Here is a 20,103-nt window from a genome sequence, read left to right on the forward strand (position 1 = left end):
TTGAAAAATGATAGCAGCTCAAATTTAGAGGTTATGGTCGTGTTTCATTCTTCACCAGAAGAATTCAAGACTGTGTTTACATATGTATTTCCCTTTCTTTCCAGCTCTTCTTTAATGGAAAATATATAATGTTGGGTCCACAGAATTCAGAAGTACCTCTTAACATCTTATTGTTTTGATATTTGTTTTTAGATTTTGGTCATATGACTACCAGTGTAATATAAGTAGTGTTTTAAAATAAAGCAACATTCTTTCTTATTGTTAAATTTTAGGTACAGGCCTACAAATGAAACTAAATCAAACATTACACGTGGATAAAGTAATAACTCAGATAACTTTCTGTCTAAAAGTTGGTTCTCACTTTTCACAGACATCTTCTGAAAAGTGATTATAACCTTAAATCTCCCTTAAACTGTAATATTCACTTGTGTCATTTCTGTACATAAAATGCTATGATACCTGTTCAACTGATAATATCACTACAAATGTCAAAGCATTTGCTATATTAGAGAAGAAAGAATCATAAAAGGGAATGAGATATGCAAGAGTCATTTAAAATAAGATAAAATATGAGGATATTTGAAAGAATATATAAATAATAAGTACTAGATACATCAATATTTCATTTAAAAAATTTTAAAATTCCTGTTTCATGACTGAAATTTAAGAGAGAAATATCTACATAATTAATCTGAAAAATGCTGATTGATTATAATTATAATCAAAGGGTTTTTAAAATATACCAATAAATTCTAGAAATAGAGTTTATGAGTTCTCATAAAGTCTTCAAAATAACTCTAAAGTTTAACACCTTCCGTAATATAATAGAAAAAACATATACATTGCTTATTGATATGCTTTATAGAAAATAAAGTTTATAATTAAAAAGAATTCTTTCTATCATCAGGAAAATGGCTTGATTCTTAAACCATAACATAACATTAAATATAAATTATAAAATATACCATAATGCTTTGTTTCTTTTTTTTTTTTTTTTTTTTTTTTTTTTTTTTTGAGACGGAGTCTCGCTCTGCCGCCCAGGCTGAAGTGCAGTGGCCGGATCTCAGCTCACTGCAAGCTCCGCCTCCCGGGTTCTCGCCATTCTCCTGCCTCAGCCTCCCGAGTAGCTGGGACTACAGGCGCCGCCACCTCGCCCGGCTAGTTTTTTGTATTTTTTTTTTAGTAGAGACGGGGTTTCACCGTGTCAGCCAGGATGGTCTCGATCTCCTGACCTCGTGATTCGCCCGTCTCGGCCTCCCAAAGTGCTGGGATTACAGGCTTGAGCCACCGCGCCCGGCCAATGCTTTGTTTCAACTTATTTAAATTGCATTATATGAAAGTACACTGCAGAAGAACACTATTCACTGTGAAGCTGTGAGGCCCTGTAAACACAAGATGTTGGAGTGTACTTTCAAGGCATTACAGGAGCATTTTAACTGCATGTTCTTCCCTATTGGCCAGTTTGGATGCCAAATGGATACATATACGTGTATCATTTCAAATGCTTCAGTAACTGTACTAAATTATCCATCTTCTACTAGTTTTTAAAACTGTAAGTGTGTGTGTGTGTGTGTGTGTGTGTGTGTGTGTTGATAAAGACGGAATTTAGGGAAAAAATTGCATTTTTGTGCTGTCACAGGGTTTCTTAAACTACAAAGTCAAAATGTTGTGAAATATATTTTGAATTTTGAATTGTAATGAGTTTTAATAAATGAAGATAAAAACAATATAGTATTTTTATACTATGGTATAGATCTATTGACATTAAATATAGCAGTATAGTCTTCTAATGGTCCCTGGAGACCTTTGCATGGTATTTCTATATATCAGAAATTTAAAAAACCCTGATGGTGAGGAAAGTAGAAATATAAATTGTGTCAACTAGCTGATGAAATAAGTGGCTGATTTGTCACTTTCCAATTGTCACAACCCTCAAGAACCTAGAAGTAAATCACAATGCTTTATGCCCAATATGAATGCATGTGTAACTCAATCTATCATCAAGACAAGTTCAAAACAAATTAATTTCATATTGAAAGCAGTCAGGTATCACACAACTAATTTGTTGTTTTAACATTTATTATGAGCAGGAAATATGCATATTTTTCTAATCACCATGCTTAAATATATCAATCTTTTCTTAGCATATTAACCAAATTAAGAAATTTTCATTAAATAAAATCACTATGCTTCTTAGGAGATCAAGAGCCACAAAAAAAAATTATACTATTGCATTCCATATTGCTAAAAATTGTAATTTCCAGGGTAATTTTCTATTTATTATCTTTCTCACTAAATTTTTAGACTTTTAGAGATGAATTAAAAAAAAACACTAATGTTAATAATCTCAAACCCATATATCTAAGAATATATCATATAGGGTGTATTTTTTCCTTAAAAATAGGTTCTAACTAAGATAATATTCAATTCTCTTGTATTCTTTTTTGGAAGAGAGAATTCATGACAGGATTACATCTTATTCAGACATTATTTTGGTATATATAATTGACTACAAAATAAAATACATTTTATTTAAAACTTTTGGACAAGTAAATTTGTATTCCTCATTTCAATTCCTTCTGTATAATTAAGCAAATTCTAAATCAGCTGTAATTTTAGTTCCTAGATAGGAATATCTAAAATATTTTTGTAAATATCTTGTTTTTTAAGCATGTATAAGGCAATACAAACAGGAATTTGATGATGTCTGTATCAATGTCCTATGAAGAAAAGATAAGATAATCTGATAGCTAGTTTATTTTTCATTTACTGTATGCTTTCCTTTTGTTAGACACTTCATTGGCCTGTTACTTTAAAAAACATAAAATCATTTCTTAGTATTTTTTCCAATTCCTTTCAAGGGAAGAAAATTAGAATGTCAGTTTTTCTGGGAGGTAACCTTGAAATAGAAGAGATGTCCTCTCAAAATTCTGTATTTATCAAACTAAACGTCAATAATTGTTTTAAAACTCTTTTTCAATGTGCAGTATTTTGATTTCCTAAAATAGATCATTGTTTAATTTTTTTGTCCCTAGCAATATCAATGGAAATTTAGGAGTAGAGGAGACTGAAGCAGCACATGTTTGCTTAAATCACTCTGCCTCCTTAGGAGAGATCCTACTCTGGAGATAAGCATGATATAAATGGAAAGTTCAAGGGTAATTAAATCCAGTTTAAATAAAAATGCATGTTGTGTGTCCTGGGAAAATTACCTAATGTCTCTGATCTAATCTACAAAAGAGTAAAACAATAATTATCTAACTAGTTATTGAAGTATGTGATTAGAGAAGTGGGCTTTTTGACCTGAAAATGAGTGCTATAAACTAAAGTTTTATATCCCCCCAAAATTCATATGTTGAAGCCTTAATCCTCAGTGTGATGGTGCTTCAAGTTGGGGCCCTTGGGAAGTAATTAGGTTTAGATGAGATTATGAGGGTGGGTCCCCCATGATGAAATTATTGTAGTTATTAGAAGAGGAAGAGGCCAGAGCTCTTTCTCCTCCATGCAAACCAGGAAGCAGATCCTCACCAATAATTTATTCGGCCCCACCCTAATCGTAGACTTCCTCGTCTCCAGAACTGTGACACAAATAACTGCTGTTTAGCTGCCTACTCCATGGTATTTTGTTATAGCAACCTGAGTTTACTAAAGAGGTAATGTTTGGAAAGAATGATAGAGGTAGGATGTTCCTATTCTTGAATTTTATGTTCAAGTGGAAGAAATATGTATGTCATATTAAATTGGAGAAGTTAATGAGGCTACACTGAAAATGCTCTAAAAAGAACGATGGTATCCCATATTCTACATCACTTACTCAAATGGAAGGAACCTACTCTCTATTAATGATTTTTATTTCACCTTAACTGTTTGTAGGAAATTCTCCACATCTTAAACAGAGTGAACTGCCTTCATTCTTTTCCACAGATAATTCAACTACAGAGTGTTATCGTTTAATTTTTTGGTTTCGGGCTGCGTGCCTTGGAAATAGAACTGGGTTCTTAACGAGATCCAGTGTATTGTAAATAAATAGTTCATGGGTATGTATGCAGTTTAACATGGTGAAACAACATGTTGGCACAGAATAAGATTTCAAAAATAAATATTTGGCAATGATGAATATTATTAGAGAATAGAGTTTCTTTGTTTGGTTGCTTCATTGACTGTTTGCTTTTATACTACAGTGTAATTCAGCTTTTTAAAAAGATGACCAGTCTTAACTGAAATCAGTTTTTCATAAGAACCAAAACTAGTTTGTATTTTATATTAAGCCTTCTACAGCCTAGAGTTGTCATGATAAAGTTAGCACATGGGAAACAAACAAGAAATGTTTTAAAAAGTTTAAACTCTAGGAGAGGTAAATTTCCCAAGAATATTACGTGTGATTGAAATATTTCTTATACAAAAATATATATATGCATATGAAAATACATAACAGGACCTGATAATAATGCCTAAATAAAGTCAAGTCTTAGATAGCAATAAAAATCCTGGTATAAACGAATGGGTGCTACATTTGAGCTAATATTATCAGTGAGGGAAAAACTCCTGGTCATGGGGCATGTGATTCAGTAACATGAATGGCAATCATAGATATCATCTTCACATGTATTGCCCTTTCTTTTCTACTTTCATCTATGTGTATGTGGTTCAACTGAATATTAGGGTTACTTTGAAACACTTCCTTCTATAGTTGTTTAGAATGTTAAGTTCTGAAAGTGAAAAAGTATAAACAATTTAGATTATAATTATGAAATTATGCTAAGTATTCCAAGTTATCCAATGCTATGGGTTACCATTTCTTGATAATGAGAAGGTGATGCTGACGAATGATGTGGAGAGATAATACTAACCATTCAACAAACTGTTCCTACTGTTTAATCAACAACTAAGTTACCAAGAAAGTTCTTGAGAGGACTAGTGGAATGTAATCATTTATCCTGGACATGTGAATCTTAAATATATCATAATAATTAAAAAAAACTTTTTCTGGAGAGGGGTGTATGGCTATTATCTCTATTAAACGAGACAAATTAAACAAAACAAAATGTGGAATTTCCTATGGGTTCAATGAGAGGTCAACATTCAGGAAATAATGACAATGGTTTAGGATTAAATCTTGGAAAACATCAGGGGAAGAGCCCAGGTCATAAACCCAGATTAATCATGAAAAACTTTGTAAACATTTGAAGTTGGGCAACTATGCCTACAAATTAATATTGGCTTACTATTTTATTTTCATGTCAACCATTAGGTAACAAAAATAACTTGAACTTGTGGCTCCAGGTTTTACCCTGACCATATTGACAGTGGTAGATTCACATCTTTAGCATTACAGCAACAGTTTCATGTTGTGATTTGAACAAAGACTATGGTGCTCCAAAGAAGCAGAAATAATTCAAGAGAGAATTCGTAGTTTTGTGGTGATTCTCTTAACATATAATTTTACGGAAAAAAATCACTGAGTTCATAGAAATACAGTTTCATGTTCCAGTAATTATAAAAATGGGAACAGTTTATTTCAGGTGGAAACAGCTTTTCTTCAAGGTATTTCTCTTCCTAAGTGTTCCTTTAAAACACATTCTAAATTCAGAAGAGACAATTTGCAGCAGAAATTTTACAGGGTTATTTAGGCTTAGCTACACATACACATGCACAAAAGAAAGAGGAAGGAAAAGAAAAGACCACTGCTTCCATCAGAAAAACAAGCACTTTTTCCCCCTGGTGTCATGTCTTTGGATATGTACCGCCTTGGAGAAATGTATAAATCATTTTTATACATGGAACTGTCTTAGAAAACTAGAGATTTTAGTACAAAGAAATCAATTCACTGAAAGAATGCCCACATGCCATTGTTATGTTACTATATATACACAAGAGGAACTTACAAAGAACCCCTGCTTTACAGTTACTGATGTACACTAGCATAGTGGGCTTACACCTTCTCCAGGCCTGAGTTACACTTAGTATTACAAATAATATTATAACAATGCTGAAAATACTGATACAAAACAGCTTTAAGATGATATTTCCAAAAAATACCCTTCCTTTTAAAATCGAACTGTTTAATCCAGGTTTTCTTTTGAATGATTCAGCTTTAAAAAAGATTTTTCAAGAAAATACTAGTGTTTAAAACATCTCTTAAAATGTCTATTAAATGACAGATCTTCTTTAAATAGATTATTTTTATAAAGTATAATTCAAAAGTCTATCTTCCAGGAAAACAAAACTATCAACTCCAAAAGTCCAAATCAAAAACATTATTTGTGATACATAGTTCTTCCATATCCTGGGAAAAAATCCTTGATTATTTTATCATGCTTATTTATTTACAGATTTAAAATACTCTAGCAACAGACACCAACATTTAGGACAAATCAAGCTGAATTCCACAATTAATAATCATCATTTTTCTATTTTCCTATCATTTCTTAAATATTGCCCAGCCCAAAGTGTATATCTGCATGAACGTTATAGCTTCCAAAGTATGGTGGGAACTTTAGATAGCAATCTCATTAAGTCAAGCAATTTGCAGTGTGTATTGTTCTCTTTTGGCAGAATTACAAACACGCAAAGAAAGAAAGCATTTGACAAACATCTGCCTTGATGCACATGTGTGTTTCTTTGGAAAACTAAAATTATAAGTACAACATATCAACTAGACTCCTTACTTTATCAGTTCCAATCAAAGTCTGCAAATGTATCAAAGTTCAGTAGTTAAAGCTCAGGAGTGGGGTGTCTAATGGCTTTTCCCCAAAGCACAGAGCACAAATACATTTTTATAATAAGAGATGCATTTTGCACATAGCTTTAATTTAAGCAAGGTGTCAGATGCCATGCTAAAACTGCTATCTCAATTTCCCTTTATTCATCTTGCTTGTGCACGCTGACAGATTCTGTCTGTTAGAAAATGCAAGGGAAACAGATCATGCAGTAGGTATGACAGTTTCAATTTGCATGAACTATGGCTAATGTGGATATACTTAACAGCTCTGATGTGTATAAGAAAACTGCAGCCTTGATTCCTATTAGTCTTTTAAAAATTATGTATTTATGTATTTAATTGTACTCTATGATTCTGCTCTGCTACTAATTAAACATGACGGAATTATCCATAGATCAATTCATATATTGATCTATCTCATGTGCACATAAGTATATAAGACATAATAACATATTTGGGCCTTAATTGTCAATGAGAAATATTTGCCATCAAATGGGTTTTAAATATTCCCGTTAGAAGCTGATTTCTAAGATCAAATTGCCAATGTTCACATTTACTTTACCTTTTGTTCTAAATCTAGATTTCTGCATAGTCAGAATATTATATACTGGCTACTAAAACATCAACTTTCTGTTCCTCCATTCATAAAATTATAAATATGGGTTGATGTACATAAACCAAAACTGGATCTACGTAAAAAAAGAACATTTTAAAAAATAAGGAAAGTAAAGAAAAAGAATAATTTTCTTAGAATGTTTCATCCTTGAAATTTTGAAAAAATGCCATGACAGTGGCTCAAAGAATATAGCATGTCAGTCTTTATGCATCATTTGACAAAATTTGACCAACTTTATCACCTTGTGTTATGTCATGGTACTTCAACATCAATAACAAAAACTAAAAGCAAAATTTTTCAAAGATCAGAGCTGTCATTCTCTATTTGGATAGCAATTACTCTGTCTGAAATCCTTTGTGAACTAGTATGAACTAAATGTTTAAAGGAAAATAAGATACAGCCATTTTCCCCTTACTAGCATCACAAGATGAGCTTGAATGTATGTAATAGAGACAGACATATCTCTAGGTTACATGCAAGCAAGCCACATTCTTCAAATAAATATACCACCAAATATAAGACATTAACATTCTTCTTTTTTCCTCCTTCTATTAACTATGTAATTTAAAATTATTTATAATTCCTTTATCTATTGTTCATCAGGTCTACTTTTATAGTAACGCCATTAACAGTGAACGGATTGCTATTTGACATTATCTTCTGAAACCTTAATGCATATCAGTAAGTGGTAGAGGTAAAAAGTCGATCAATTATGGACTATCTAAACGATCATGATGGTCCCATTTATTATACACATATATAGTAGAGTCTTCAAGGCAATGCAACCTAGTTCAATTAACATGCTCAAACTTTCACTCTTGGAGAAAAAAAAAAAAACACAAGTCTTTGTTTATTATTAAGAAAAAAAATCCAACAACACAAGTCTTTGTTTATAACTAAAATGTAAGAAAAAGTACATGACAATTTTAATATGAACTATGCACGAGAAACACTAACCATCTTTATCCTACCCAAAGACAGGAATAGGGTGATTTAATTACCCATCCTGCTGGCCTAGGGTCTGCAGCTCAGTGCTGTGTAAATTGTGGTGGAGAAACACATTCTTCCTGCTGTACATGTGTAAAGAGATTGGCCCTCTGGGTGGCTGTCCAAACCTGCCTGTGAAGGTCGAATGCTGTCGGGCCATAGCAACTTGGTCCTTTGGTTTCTCTAAGAACGTGGAGAGCCCTTCTGTCTTAGCTGTTGGCTTCAGAGAGCTCTGCCCAACGGTGGCCCGTAAGTTCTGTGTAACCTCTGAAGTGAGGGTTTCATAAGTTCCTCTTGAATGTTTGATAACTTCTGCTAGTTCCTTGTCCTTCAAGAAATTACTTAAACAGAGACTTGGGAGTTGACAGGTCTTGTTTTTGTAAGGGCTTGTCTGGTCCGCTGCCGAATACCTAAAACGGTCCTCGGTGGGAGTATGCATTGCTTTTCTGTCCCTTGTGCTGAGATTTTGGCTCACAATTCGATTTCGATATGTAGCCTATGGTAAGACACAGAAAGAAAAAGATGTCTTTAAAAAAACACTTTCATAACATACATACAATACAGAGTGGTATTTATACATTTGTGTCTGAACCCCTAAATTTTCAATGAGATTTATAAAATTATCAATACAATTATCCATGAGATTAAATTTTCCAGTGCAATACTATTACAGATAGTGATTAAATGGTTAATTTACTCTAAAAGGCACTTTGATATTTGTTTATCTAATTTACTAAATTTGAATTATATAGCTTCACAGAAAATACAGATTATTTTATTAAGTAAAAGGTGGAAGATATATTTGATCTGAAGAGATACCACGGTATGAAAATACAGATTATTTTAATAAGTGATGAATATAGACATATGAGGCCATTAGTTTTTGTTGGTTTAATATGCTATAGTTATTTAAATATATGACAAGAGAGTTTATAGAATTATCAGTATCATGATTTGTATCACCAAAGTGGTAAGCGAGAAATTAAAGAAACTGAAAACACCCAAGTAACTACAATAACTTAAGAAGACCAATAGAATTTCAATACATGGTTCATTTAGACTTTTGGATGCAATTTGTTAATCAATATCAGGTCCACAAGTCCATGCCCCCTTCTTGCTCATAAAAATTGTATACTCTAGTAATAAAAACAAGGCATAGTTCTTCATTTCTACTCTTTCTTCCTGACACAATTGCCTGGCACACATTAACCATTTAATAAATATTTGCTGAATAAAGTTTATTTGAGATAATACATAATATTTATTGCATGTGTATTATATTTCAAACACTCTGCTATTGCTCTTATATATTCACTCTTCACAAGAGCCTTTTGAGGTAGCTTCTTTTATTTCCATTATACAGATTGGAAGATTGTAGCACAGAGTTTGATTTTATCCTAAGCTACTGTAGGACAGGCCGTCTGCTTGATTATCTACCAGTTCCTTCTTCCTCGAGTATTTTCATGGGAATTTTTAAAAACTTCATCACATTTTTCTTAATTACATGCAGAAAAATAGTGTAATATGAGCTAATGCCTCAAAATGATTATTATTGAAATAAATCTCCCTCCTTTTCTTTTCTACCAAACAAAGACCCACCTAGGGCGTACTTATGCTCAGTGATTTCAGAGGGAAGGATTTTGCTACCCAGGCCTTTCCTTTTTATTGTCTTGATGTTTGTGATGTCATCTTTACTTATTTATATTGTTGTGATAAGCTACTTACAGCAGACCCCCCCCCCCCCATGACTTCTAATATGCTGTTTTAACTTTTCCTTAGATTTGGAGTAGACATAGGTACGCTGGTAATTTGGTGTAGAAAGGAAATATTGTAAGACTCACAAGAGATGCCTCAGACTTTTTAGGAGTAAAAGGAATCAACTATTTTGATTCAATTTTTGTCATTTGGGAACTTATCTAGCTCACTTTCTTCTTCTTGGCTCTTGTCCAACACTCTAGGCTATGGACCTATTAGAAATGTGATCTTTTCTTTTTTCTTCATCCCTGTAAACTTACATGTTATTTAATTGTTACCCACCAACCCCCAAATCAACCTTGTGCTCAATATCTGTGGCCAAATGTTAGACATATCATGGGTGCTGCTTATGAAATATTGTGGAAAAAATTGGAGGTGAACACAACAGTAATAAGTCCATAATGATAATACCACTGGTTAAGTTTCTTTTTCATTTCTATTTCAACAGATGCTGCCTAGGAAAGTAAAAATTGTAGGTGTAGACTTCATTTCCACTATTTTAAGATTACCTTTGAGGAAATATTCATTGTTTTCTTTATGTGACTATTTTAATTCTCCTGGCATATTACATAAAATTGAATATACAGTTTTAAAAAGACATATTGAAAAGGATCAAATAACTCAGTCACACAGGCAGTCTCAGCACCCCTTCCCTGGTACAATATCTGGTAATTAGGAGGCACGTGGATTTACTATCAAAAGAAGCAAGATAGGGATTCCTACTCTCATTTTTTTAAAGGAAAATACACATTTAAATCAAGCATTTATGTTTATTTGGCATAGTTTGTTTTTGACATGTTAGTTTTTTTGCTCTTGGTTTTTGTTTTTTTTTTAAGTTATCTGTGATGTTTACCATTAGCTACAAAGCTCATACTGTACATAAGAGATTGCACTGTGTAGGGGTTAATAGTATGGGTTTGGTCAGATATATATGAATTCATTTATTCTTGTGATAAATATTTATTGGACACACTGAGGACAAGGTGCTACATACATGATGCAAAAGAGTGCTGTTCATATAAGACCCAAATGCTACCTTAAGTCAGCTTCAAGTCAGACACTTTCTAGTTTAGTGAACATGGCAAGTTACATAAGCTTCCTAAGCTGCCAATTTCCTCATCTAAGAAATGAAGTTTTATATTTTTATCCATATCTTCATAAAGGATTATTATAACTATTTAATGATATGCTTGATTATAAATGCCTAATATACCTGGAATGTAGTCACCTTAATCACAACAACGATAATCATCATCATCACAGTAACTATATAATGTAACTAACAGAGCTTGAAACTACTTTGAGAGGTATTTATTTCATCCTTTAGAAGCTAATCACTTGGAACACTTTTATCTGTATTTTATAAAGCAAAGTCATTTTCTCTAGAAAATTCAAGTAATTTTATATTTATTGTTGTAGTTTGGTTCTACAGACCACAGACTCTGAGACAGATATTTGTAAGAAATGTATTGTGGAGTGTTCTTAGGCCAACAACTATGTAGAATGAAGAAAGCAGAGTCAGGCAGAGTGAGAAATTAAATTCTGTGCAATTACACTAGCTCAACTGATCACACAGTGAGGTCTGAATTTGGGATGGTTCTTAATAGTTGTCTCCAATTCAGGCAAGTGGACAAGAGTCTTATATCCCATCATCCAGTTATTGGACTTGGCAGGCCCTGGGAGGGGCTATGGTATTGGGTGGGTGAGTAGGTTTTTTGGTTTTGCTTTTTTTTTTTTTTTTTTTTTTTTTTTTTTTCCAGCAGGGAAATTCTTGGAGAGAAATTTACTTGAGAGCTATCAGTTGTCAACACTCTCAGCAACAGAAAAAAATAGACTTCAGTCTTGAAAGTGTATTTGTTTGAGGCAGAGAAAGGGAAAAGTAGGAGGCATATCATACCATCCACTACACTAATTATCCTATTGTGTGTTTAATATATTACAGGACAATTTGAGCTAATAGAAATAACACTGAACCTCGAGCCAAAAGACTGTAATGTTGGTTGTGCTACGGTTGAACTGTGTAACATGGAATGAAGAATAAATTAATTATTCTGGGCTTCGGTTTCTAAGTCCATTGAATCAAGTGAATAAAATGTAAGACAACAGAATTTAGATCTTGAAGAAACTCTAACAATCATTTAGTTGCTTTCCAATTCTAAAATTGTAGGTTTAAAATATATATTTTATGCTACATGTTTTGGAATATGTTTAGAAATACATAGGAAACATCCTCTTGACATAAAATATTAAAATATATTTTGGCATATATATTTGGATCGGGAGGATGGGAATCTAGATAGATAGATAGATAGATAGATAGATAGATAGATAGATAGATAGATAGATTTGGGTATATATTTATATGTATATATACATATATACATACACATTTGGATTTCATTGCCTTGGCCCAGAGGAAAATAATTTCCATATCATGATGTTAATCGATGTTTATTACTTTGAAGAACTTGAGATCCCTGAAAGTAAAGTTCAATGCATGTGTCTAGCCACATCTTTCTCAAAATCAGAATTAAGCCCTCCTGAAACTCATGTAATTATGTCAGATTCTGCACAATTTAGTTGTCATGCAGCTAGATTATTGCCTAACCGTAGAATTCCTAATGAGGATGAAAGGATGGAAAATCTAGTGATTAATCAGTCAAGTGTGCACATTATAATAAAATCAGTTCATTGTTACCATTTAATTGTCTTCCTCTCATTTCTTTACAATAGCATATAGCCTGTATTTCATCAAATGCAAGAAAATACTAATTTTAAAACACATTATTATTTAATACACCACTAAGAAACAAAAAACCAACAAAACACCTGATGCTGATTTAAAACAAATAAACAAACCACATTCACTTATTTCATCCTGTGTGATCCATTAATAAGTTACACTAGCCTCTCATTGCAATTTATTTTGTGTTCAGTTGCTTTGCTTGGCATTTGACAGTCCTTTCGCATCTTTCTCAATGATTCAGTGTCATCAACACATAGGTATATTCCCTCTCTAGATTTCATAAAGCATTGGGTTTTTACTTAAGAAAAAAGCATGGAGTTGAAAGCAAGACAGTTACAAATATGTATTTCATTAATATTAAAATTATACCTTGTTTTTTTCTTGGCTTTCTGTATACAAAATTATGTTTGTTATGACATCACATACAGTAAGCTTTTCAAAAACATTTTTAGTAACACATGTAGCACCAAAATTGCATATAACTCAATTAAAGAAAGGAAAACATGAAGATATGACACAATTCACACTTGCATGGGCAATTTTAACTCCATTACAACTGCAACCTGGTTAAAAGCCTTGATTATAAAATGAACTCTGATATTTAGGGATTCTATTACATTAAAAACTTGTCTCTTGGTGAAAAATAGAAGTACAATAATCATGCCAATGTGCAAAGCCCAAATTTGTTAAGGTTGGATGATATGATGATAGAATTCATGGGGGAGGGGAGCAATACTTCAATCACTGATTAATGAGTGTTTAATAATGTTTTATCATTTTTTCTGAAGTCCTTTTCCCTTTTTTGTAAAAATTATTGGCAGTTGCCATGAATGTTATCAGGCAAAATTATTCTGTTATAATTGCTTGCATAGATAAGAACTCTGAATATGATTATTTTCACTGACTTTAAAATATATTTTTCCTGCAAATGTTCTCCACTTAACAAAAAAACAAATATTGCTTTACAACAAGAATTGTTCTTAAAGGAATAGAGAAACTGAAACAATCCCTAATATCCACCTAGGAAAACTGGTATTGCATTTAGAAAAATAATCCAAAAAAATTTGAAAGATTAATGAAAATATCAACTTTATAGTGTGAATTCAATTGAAAGAGTAGATAAATAGTAAATTATGTTAAAGTGAATCAGAATTACTCTTGTTACAGTTCTTGTAGTAAAAGCTAAGTAGTAACTTTTGTATGGGTAATTTACACTGAGAAGTGTGTATTCTGAATAAGCTCATGGTTTCCCGTTAATGAGACCTGCAGGTTAAGTAAGATATACAATGAGAATACTATATATTTTATTCCCGAGAATAGACACTTTTACTTCTACCCATTATGGTACCCAGGTGATATGGTTTGTCTGTGTCCCCAGCCAGATCTCATCTTGAGTTGTAGTTCCCGTAATCCCCACATGTCATGGGAGAGACTCTGTGGCAGTGACCCCCATGCTGCTATTCTCATGAGTGAATGAGTTCTCATGAGATCAGACAGTTTTATAAGAGGTTCCCCCCTTTGCTCAGCAATTCTTCCTGCCATCATATGAAGAAGGACATGTTTGCTTCCCCTTCCACCATAATTGTAAGTTTCCTAAGTCAAGTATGTCTTTATTAGCAGCGTGAGAGTGGACTAACACACCAGGTCAAATAGAATATAAGTTTCATAAGGGCAGGGACACTGCTTTCTTGTTCAATGTTGAATACACATGTCCTACAAGCACCTGGCATTTACTAAGAACTCCATTAATATTTACACAGTCTGGAAAATAATCTACTGGACTTTACTTATTAAAATGGCTTATCGAACAGATCTTTCAGAACCACCAAAGCAATATGACATTATATCTACAGTGTTAGATATCAAAGCAAATGAAAAAAAAAAACAAAACATTTCAGTGTATTTTGTCAATACTGTAAAAATTGAATTGAAAGGGAGATATTGTACGGCTGCAATTTTTAATTGCTTCCCCGCCCCGCTGTGTAAATGTAAATGGTGGGTACACACATCTTTGGGTAAAATCCAGAGCTATAAAAATACTCACATTAAAATATGTTTAACTCAACTCCTTTATCTTCTATTTTATGTAAATATTTTAAGTTCTGAAATATAAATGACAATGGTCATAATATTCTCTAATTTATAAAAATAATAAATTTTGGTAATTTAGTAGTAGTAGCAAGATACTCTTTAGAATAAAAACTCAGCAACTGACTGACCCATTTGATGCTGGTCTACTTGCATGGAGACTGATTGAGCAGATCACTTCATTATTTCAGAAAATAAATGACAAATGTATAAGCTGAGGCAGTAAAACAAATGACAGAATACACTCTATAATATATATATTAATTTAATTAATTATAAATACATCAACAAAAACCTACAGGCGGAATAACAGAAACATGCAATGCTGTCATATCAAGAAGCCATTATCTCTCTACTATTAAATATAATTACATGTAAGAAAAGTGCTTTGAATAAAAGCACGTACAAATATTATTACTCACCGAATAAAATATTGAAATTTATCAATAAATATTAAATGTAAACAAGCATTTTCATTTTATGTACTGTATGTTTAAGTATGTATTACTTATTGTCTTGTTACTGGGGCCATCTTGTACATTGCAGGATGTTAGTAGCATCCTTGTCTTGTACCTATAGAAGCCAGGGTACCTCTCTGTCACCCAGTTGTGACAACTAAAAACGTCTCCACACATTTCCAAATGTCCCCCAGGGGTGGGGGATGGCAGCAAAATTGCCTCCAGTTGAGAACCACTGCCCTAAACTACAATGCTTCCCTAAATTAAACAGATAAAAATGATCAGTGATATACATATCAAGAAAGAAAACCATTATACATCAATTTCTATCCTTTTATCATTTATAGCCATTATGAGAGTGAAATTAAGCCTTAACAATTTCTATGTTACTTAGTTTGCAAACACATATAATCCTTGTTATATACCAGTCATTCTTCTGGATCCTTATAATTATTCATTTTTAAAAAACGATCTCTTTTATATAAATCAATCCAGTGTAGTAATAGACTATGAAAGCATTTGTAAACTACTTAAAAAGTAAATGCTCCTTTTGATGTTTCACAATGTAATGCGTTGATGTAAAGTAAATAGGCACTCCTAAAATGTGCCTCTTTCTCAAGTACAACCATTAAAGGGCCCATGCAGACTCAAACCACATTTAAAAATAACAGACTGCCCTTTTCCTATCATCATTGAGAAATAGAATTTCTCTTCAAAAGGTTTTGGCACCGTTGCTGTGTCTGTTTGGAGTCTTAGATGTGGAATCTGTTTTCAGTGATAAAGAGTTCTGTTAAAGGTCTAGGAAACACTCTACTACAGAGAGATTGTGTAAAGAAGTAGTTACTGCTTTGCAAGCAGGAAGCCCTGTAATAAGTTGATATAATCACCAAAAAGAAACATCCAAAGGTTCTGGCAGACAGGAGCTGATTTTTTTTTTCAGATTGCACAAATTACCAAGAGGTGTGGAATGGAGCACATTGTGCAGAGTGAAATTACTTCTTCTGGTTCAACCTCGCTTCTAAATTCTTTAGGGTATACTAAATTCTACTGGTGGGCATTTAGGACTCAAACAGGATTAGAAGACATGCATGAGATAAGCAAGGTGAATACTAATAAGGCCAGCAGAGCTCCCAAGAGAGTAAAATCACAGCACCTCTCTCTCTTCAAAGGAAAAGTAAAAACATACAACAGTTTTCCCAGAAGCCACTAGGTGTATGTTTTGACTGTTCTGTCTATAATTAGAGTAAATGAACTCTAGGCAGAACCAAATCCTGTAGAACAATAAGTTGTCTTTAACACTAATGTAAGTGTGAGAGAGTGTGCGTGTGTGTATGTGTAATCACCCACTCTGTGTCAGTAATTCTCTTTAGTTAAAAGGTGATTTAAACGAGAATTTCAGACAATTATTGCTTATAAAAGCAATAACAGGAGTTTGATTAAGGACTCAATTCAGAAGAAATCTATGAAAATATAATTCTGCACAACTGGTATTCCAGAAATACGTGATTTCTAAATGAAAGAATGAGTTAAAGATTTAAGTTAAATTTATATGCCTGAGGGAAAGGAGTAGAAAATAATTTTCTGTGTTTGCATAGGAATGCAGAATAGTGAACAATTGTAGTGGCTTAGTATAGCAAAACATAAAAAAAAAGAGCCTCTTGTCTAGACACCCTGCTGCCCAACACCTAGCACATATTATGTAATAAAATGCTTCTTAAATGAGAGTAGTACTCAATAAATAATCTCAAAAAAAGTCTTTAGATTCACATAATATCTTGCGTGAATAATTCATAGGCTTTATAGCCAGTCGCTGTGGCTTTATGTGGTAGAAATATTTCTGGAGTCTAATAAATGAATAAACAAATATACTGTATATCATTAAATTGATTAAGAATCAAACTTATTGTTCATACCTCTTTTTTTTTTAGTCCTTATTACCATGATTAAATAATGTGAGCCCTAAATTTCTTGCTTAAATGATTCTATCTTACGAGTAATTTTACCCTGTATGCTCTGCTTGGAAACTTTTAAAAGTAACATATTTACCTAATCTAAGAGATAATATGAGCAAGGAAGTGAAATGAAAATACAGCAATTTCATAACATTAATCTGTTGTTTTATATCAGTACAATGTAATGCAAACTACTTTGAGGAATAAGCTTGACCCACTGATAAAGACAATATATTACTAAATACATAGCACATTTTGGAGGATACTACAAACAATACGGGTAATTTCAGAATTCCATCTGTCACATACTTTAAAATATTATAAATGGCTTTCATACAAACTATCCCAATTTATTCTTGTAAATGTACATTAAGATTGGTTTTCGATGCCTTACTTCAAAGGTATTTTTATACATGGAAAGCTGAGGCTCTTACTAATAATTGATTTAATAATTGACGTAAGTTATGTTTTCCTTCAGCAACATGCACAATTCTAGGTTGAACAAATGTCATTTAAGGAAATTCAGGGGACATATACAAGGCAATGATGTGACAAAGAATAAGGACCTACATTTTCTGCATGATGGTTTGGTGAACATAATACTACTTAAAAGTCTTTCAAAGAATTTAAAACATGAAAATAACATTGCTAACGTGTATAGAAGTATAAAACACACAGAATAGCTGGGAATTGCAATGAAGTAATATGCACCTAATTTTTTGAAATTCTTTCACATAGTATAAATAAGGAATAAGACACAGCGGGGAATTAATTATAGTAAAAAAAGTTATGGTCAGAATATCATTACATACAAGTTAGAACCAATTTTTAAAGAAGCATAGAATTTCAAAAATACATTCTTTTGCTGTATAAAGAATTGAGCCTTGGAGATAAGAGGTTTATTTAATAATAGCAATTTTTCAAATAGCCAACCATTTTTTTCCTACTTAGGATGAGTTTATGAGTGTTAGAAACACTTACTATAGAGTGAAAAAAAAATCTAAGGCTATTTTTTTTTCTTCTTGAAAAGCTGCTTTATCAAAGCAAATCATTTTCTTTACAAACTCAGAGTAGCCTCAAAAAGTCTGCTAACAAAGAGAAAACAGATGGGCCACCAGCTTCAAAGTTAGTCATCCTTAAAAAGATCTAAAATTGATTTTTAAATAGAAAAAAAAAATCAACAAAGCACAAAATATGAGAGTCAGATGAAGCTTACAATTGCTAAGATCTAAAATAATTGTCAATTATTTTCATTTTATTAATGTCAATTATTTTCATTTTATTAATGTCAATTATTTTCATTTTATTAATATCAAAGATCTTCTTGCGCACTGAAAATATGAATATTTTTATTTTTTGATATAATGTTAAATAATTCAAGATTCAAGGGAGGCTTTAAAGTTAATGTATTTTAATACCTTGATTTTATAAGGAAACTGACTAGAGAGACTGTGTGACTCGTCCTAGATTATAAAGATTGTTAATGGTAAAGGCAACAACTAATTCAAGATTTTCTAAAGCACTGTTTGATATTTCCATGCAGAACCTATCGCCTTTCATTTTCATGCATAGACACAGGATCTGCATTTGATGTAATAAAAACAACATCCAAAAGATTTTTGCTGGAATATTTAATTGTACATGTCAGCCACTTTGTTATATTTCAGCAAATATCATGAACGATGGATATGCAGAAATTATATCTGTTAAGTTTACAGAATAAAAAGGATGGATAAATATAAAAATTCTTAGAGTAGTACATGGAAGATATTTTGTTCTGTGTTATGAGAAATGAAGATCAAGAAGTAAGCATTTGATGATAAAGTCAGCATATATATGTCTGATCTTTGCTAGCTATGCTGTGCTATAATAGGCTGCATTTAAAAGGAAAGACATTGTAACAAGATATTGGTTTAGGATACATCTGGATTCCCCAAAATGAAGTTGCCTAAAAGCAGAAGAGAATATGTCTTCCCTGTCTACACGAGTGATGTCTTCTGTATTTTCAATAGAGACTATGTTGAAAGGTCCTGATGTTGGAATTATATGGCTAAGGTGAATCTAAATGATGGTCACAGAGGTGGTAGTTATCTCTCTAACATCAAGACAAATTGGCAGATACTAACGTAGGTACCAAATGAATTCTCTAAGAAATCAACTCTGTAGATTGTGTGTTATGTCGAATATACTGGGCAATTTCCCACAAATCACTGTGAGATAAGAGGTATCTGAGAAGTGTCAAAACCTAAAACTAGTCCTAATAAAAGAGATTGCATCTCCCATGCTAAGTTCATTAATATTTCTCATTATCTTCAGTTCTTTCTTCCTTTACTATTTATTCTTTCATTCATTCATATCTATTCATTATTATGGAGAACTCATAAAATATAAATACAATGAGTGATTCACATAAACTAAGTTTGCAATTCCACCCCCAAGAACTTACTTTTACTCAAGGAACTAGACTACTACGAATAAAAATCAAAATAGCAAAATTAAGCCACTAAAATATCATATAATATCTTAAGTCAAGACCAGATTTAGTGAAAAATGTGTGGTACAACATAATTTATAAGCATGAAACAGAGCTTTTAAAAGAATTGCCTTCTTTGGTTGCTTCAATTTCTCGCCACCACGCCTACCTTGTTCATCATCCCACTGCAATTTGGCTTTTGCTCCTGAAAGTCTCTAAGTTGTCAAGTAAAATGGGTACTTGTCAGTTTACACATTTTCTTTTCATATTAAGAGGCATTTTAATGGAGTTAAGCACTTTCAGTTTG

At 32.3% G+C, this 20,103-nt stretch overlaps 1 protein-coding gene across 4 annotated transcripts in view; it reads right to left on the reverse strand.

The window, feature by feature from the left end:
- Positions 1-6,166: 6,166 nt before the first annotated feature.
- The window catches only part of CCSER1 (coiled-coil serine rich protein 1), a 1,438,304-nt gene continuing 1,424,367 nt past the window's right edge, over positions 6,167-20,103 (reverse strand). For 2 of the 4 annotated variants that reach the window (XM_050790436.1, XM_050790437.1), the window contains exon 12: positions 6,167-8,820. In XM_050790436.1, coding sequence (XP_050646393.1) covers positions 8,335-8,820 — 486 coding nt within the window. In that variant the 3' untranslated portion in view covers positions 6,167-8,334. The remainder of the gene's footprint in view (positions 8,821-20,103) is intronic. The other 2 variants (XM_050790435.1, XM_050790438.1) reach the window with 2 other exon arrangements.

This window comes from Macaca thibetana, chromosome 5, assembly GCF_024542745.1.
Source record: "Macaca thibetana thibetana isolate TM-01 chromosome 5, ASM2454274v1, whole genome shotgun sequence".
Taxonomy (NCBI): Eukaryota; Metazoa; Chordata; class Mammalia; order Primates; family Cercopithecidae; genus Macaca; species Macaca thibetana.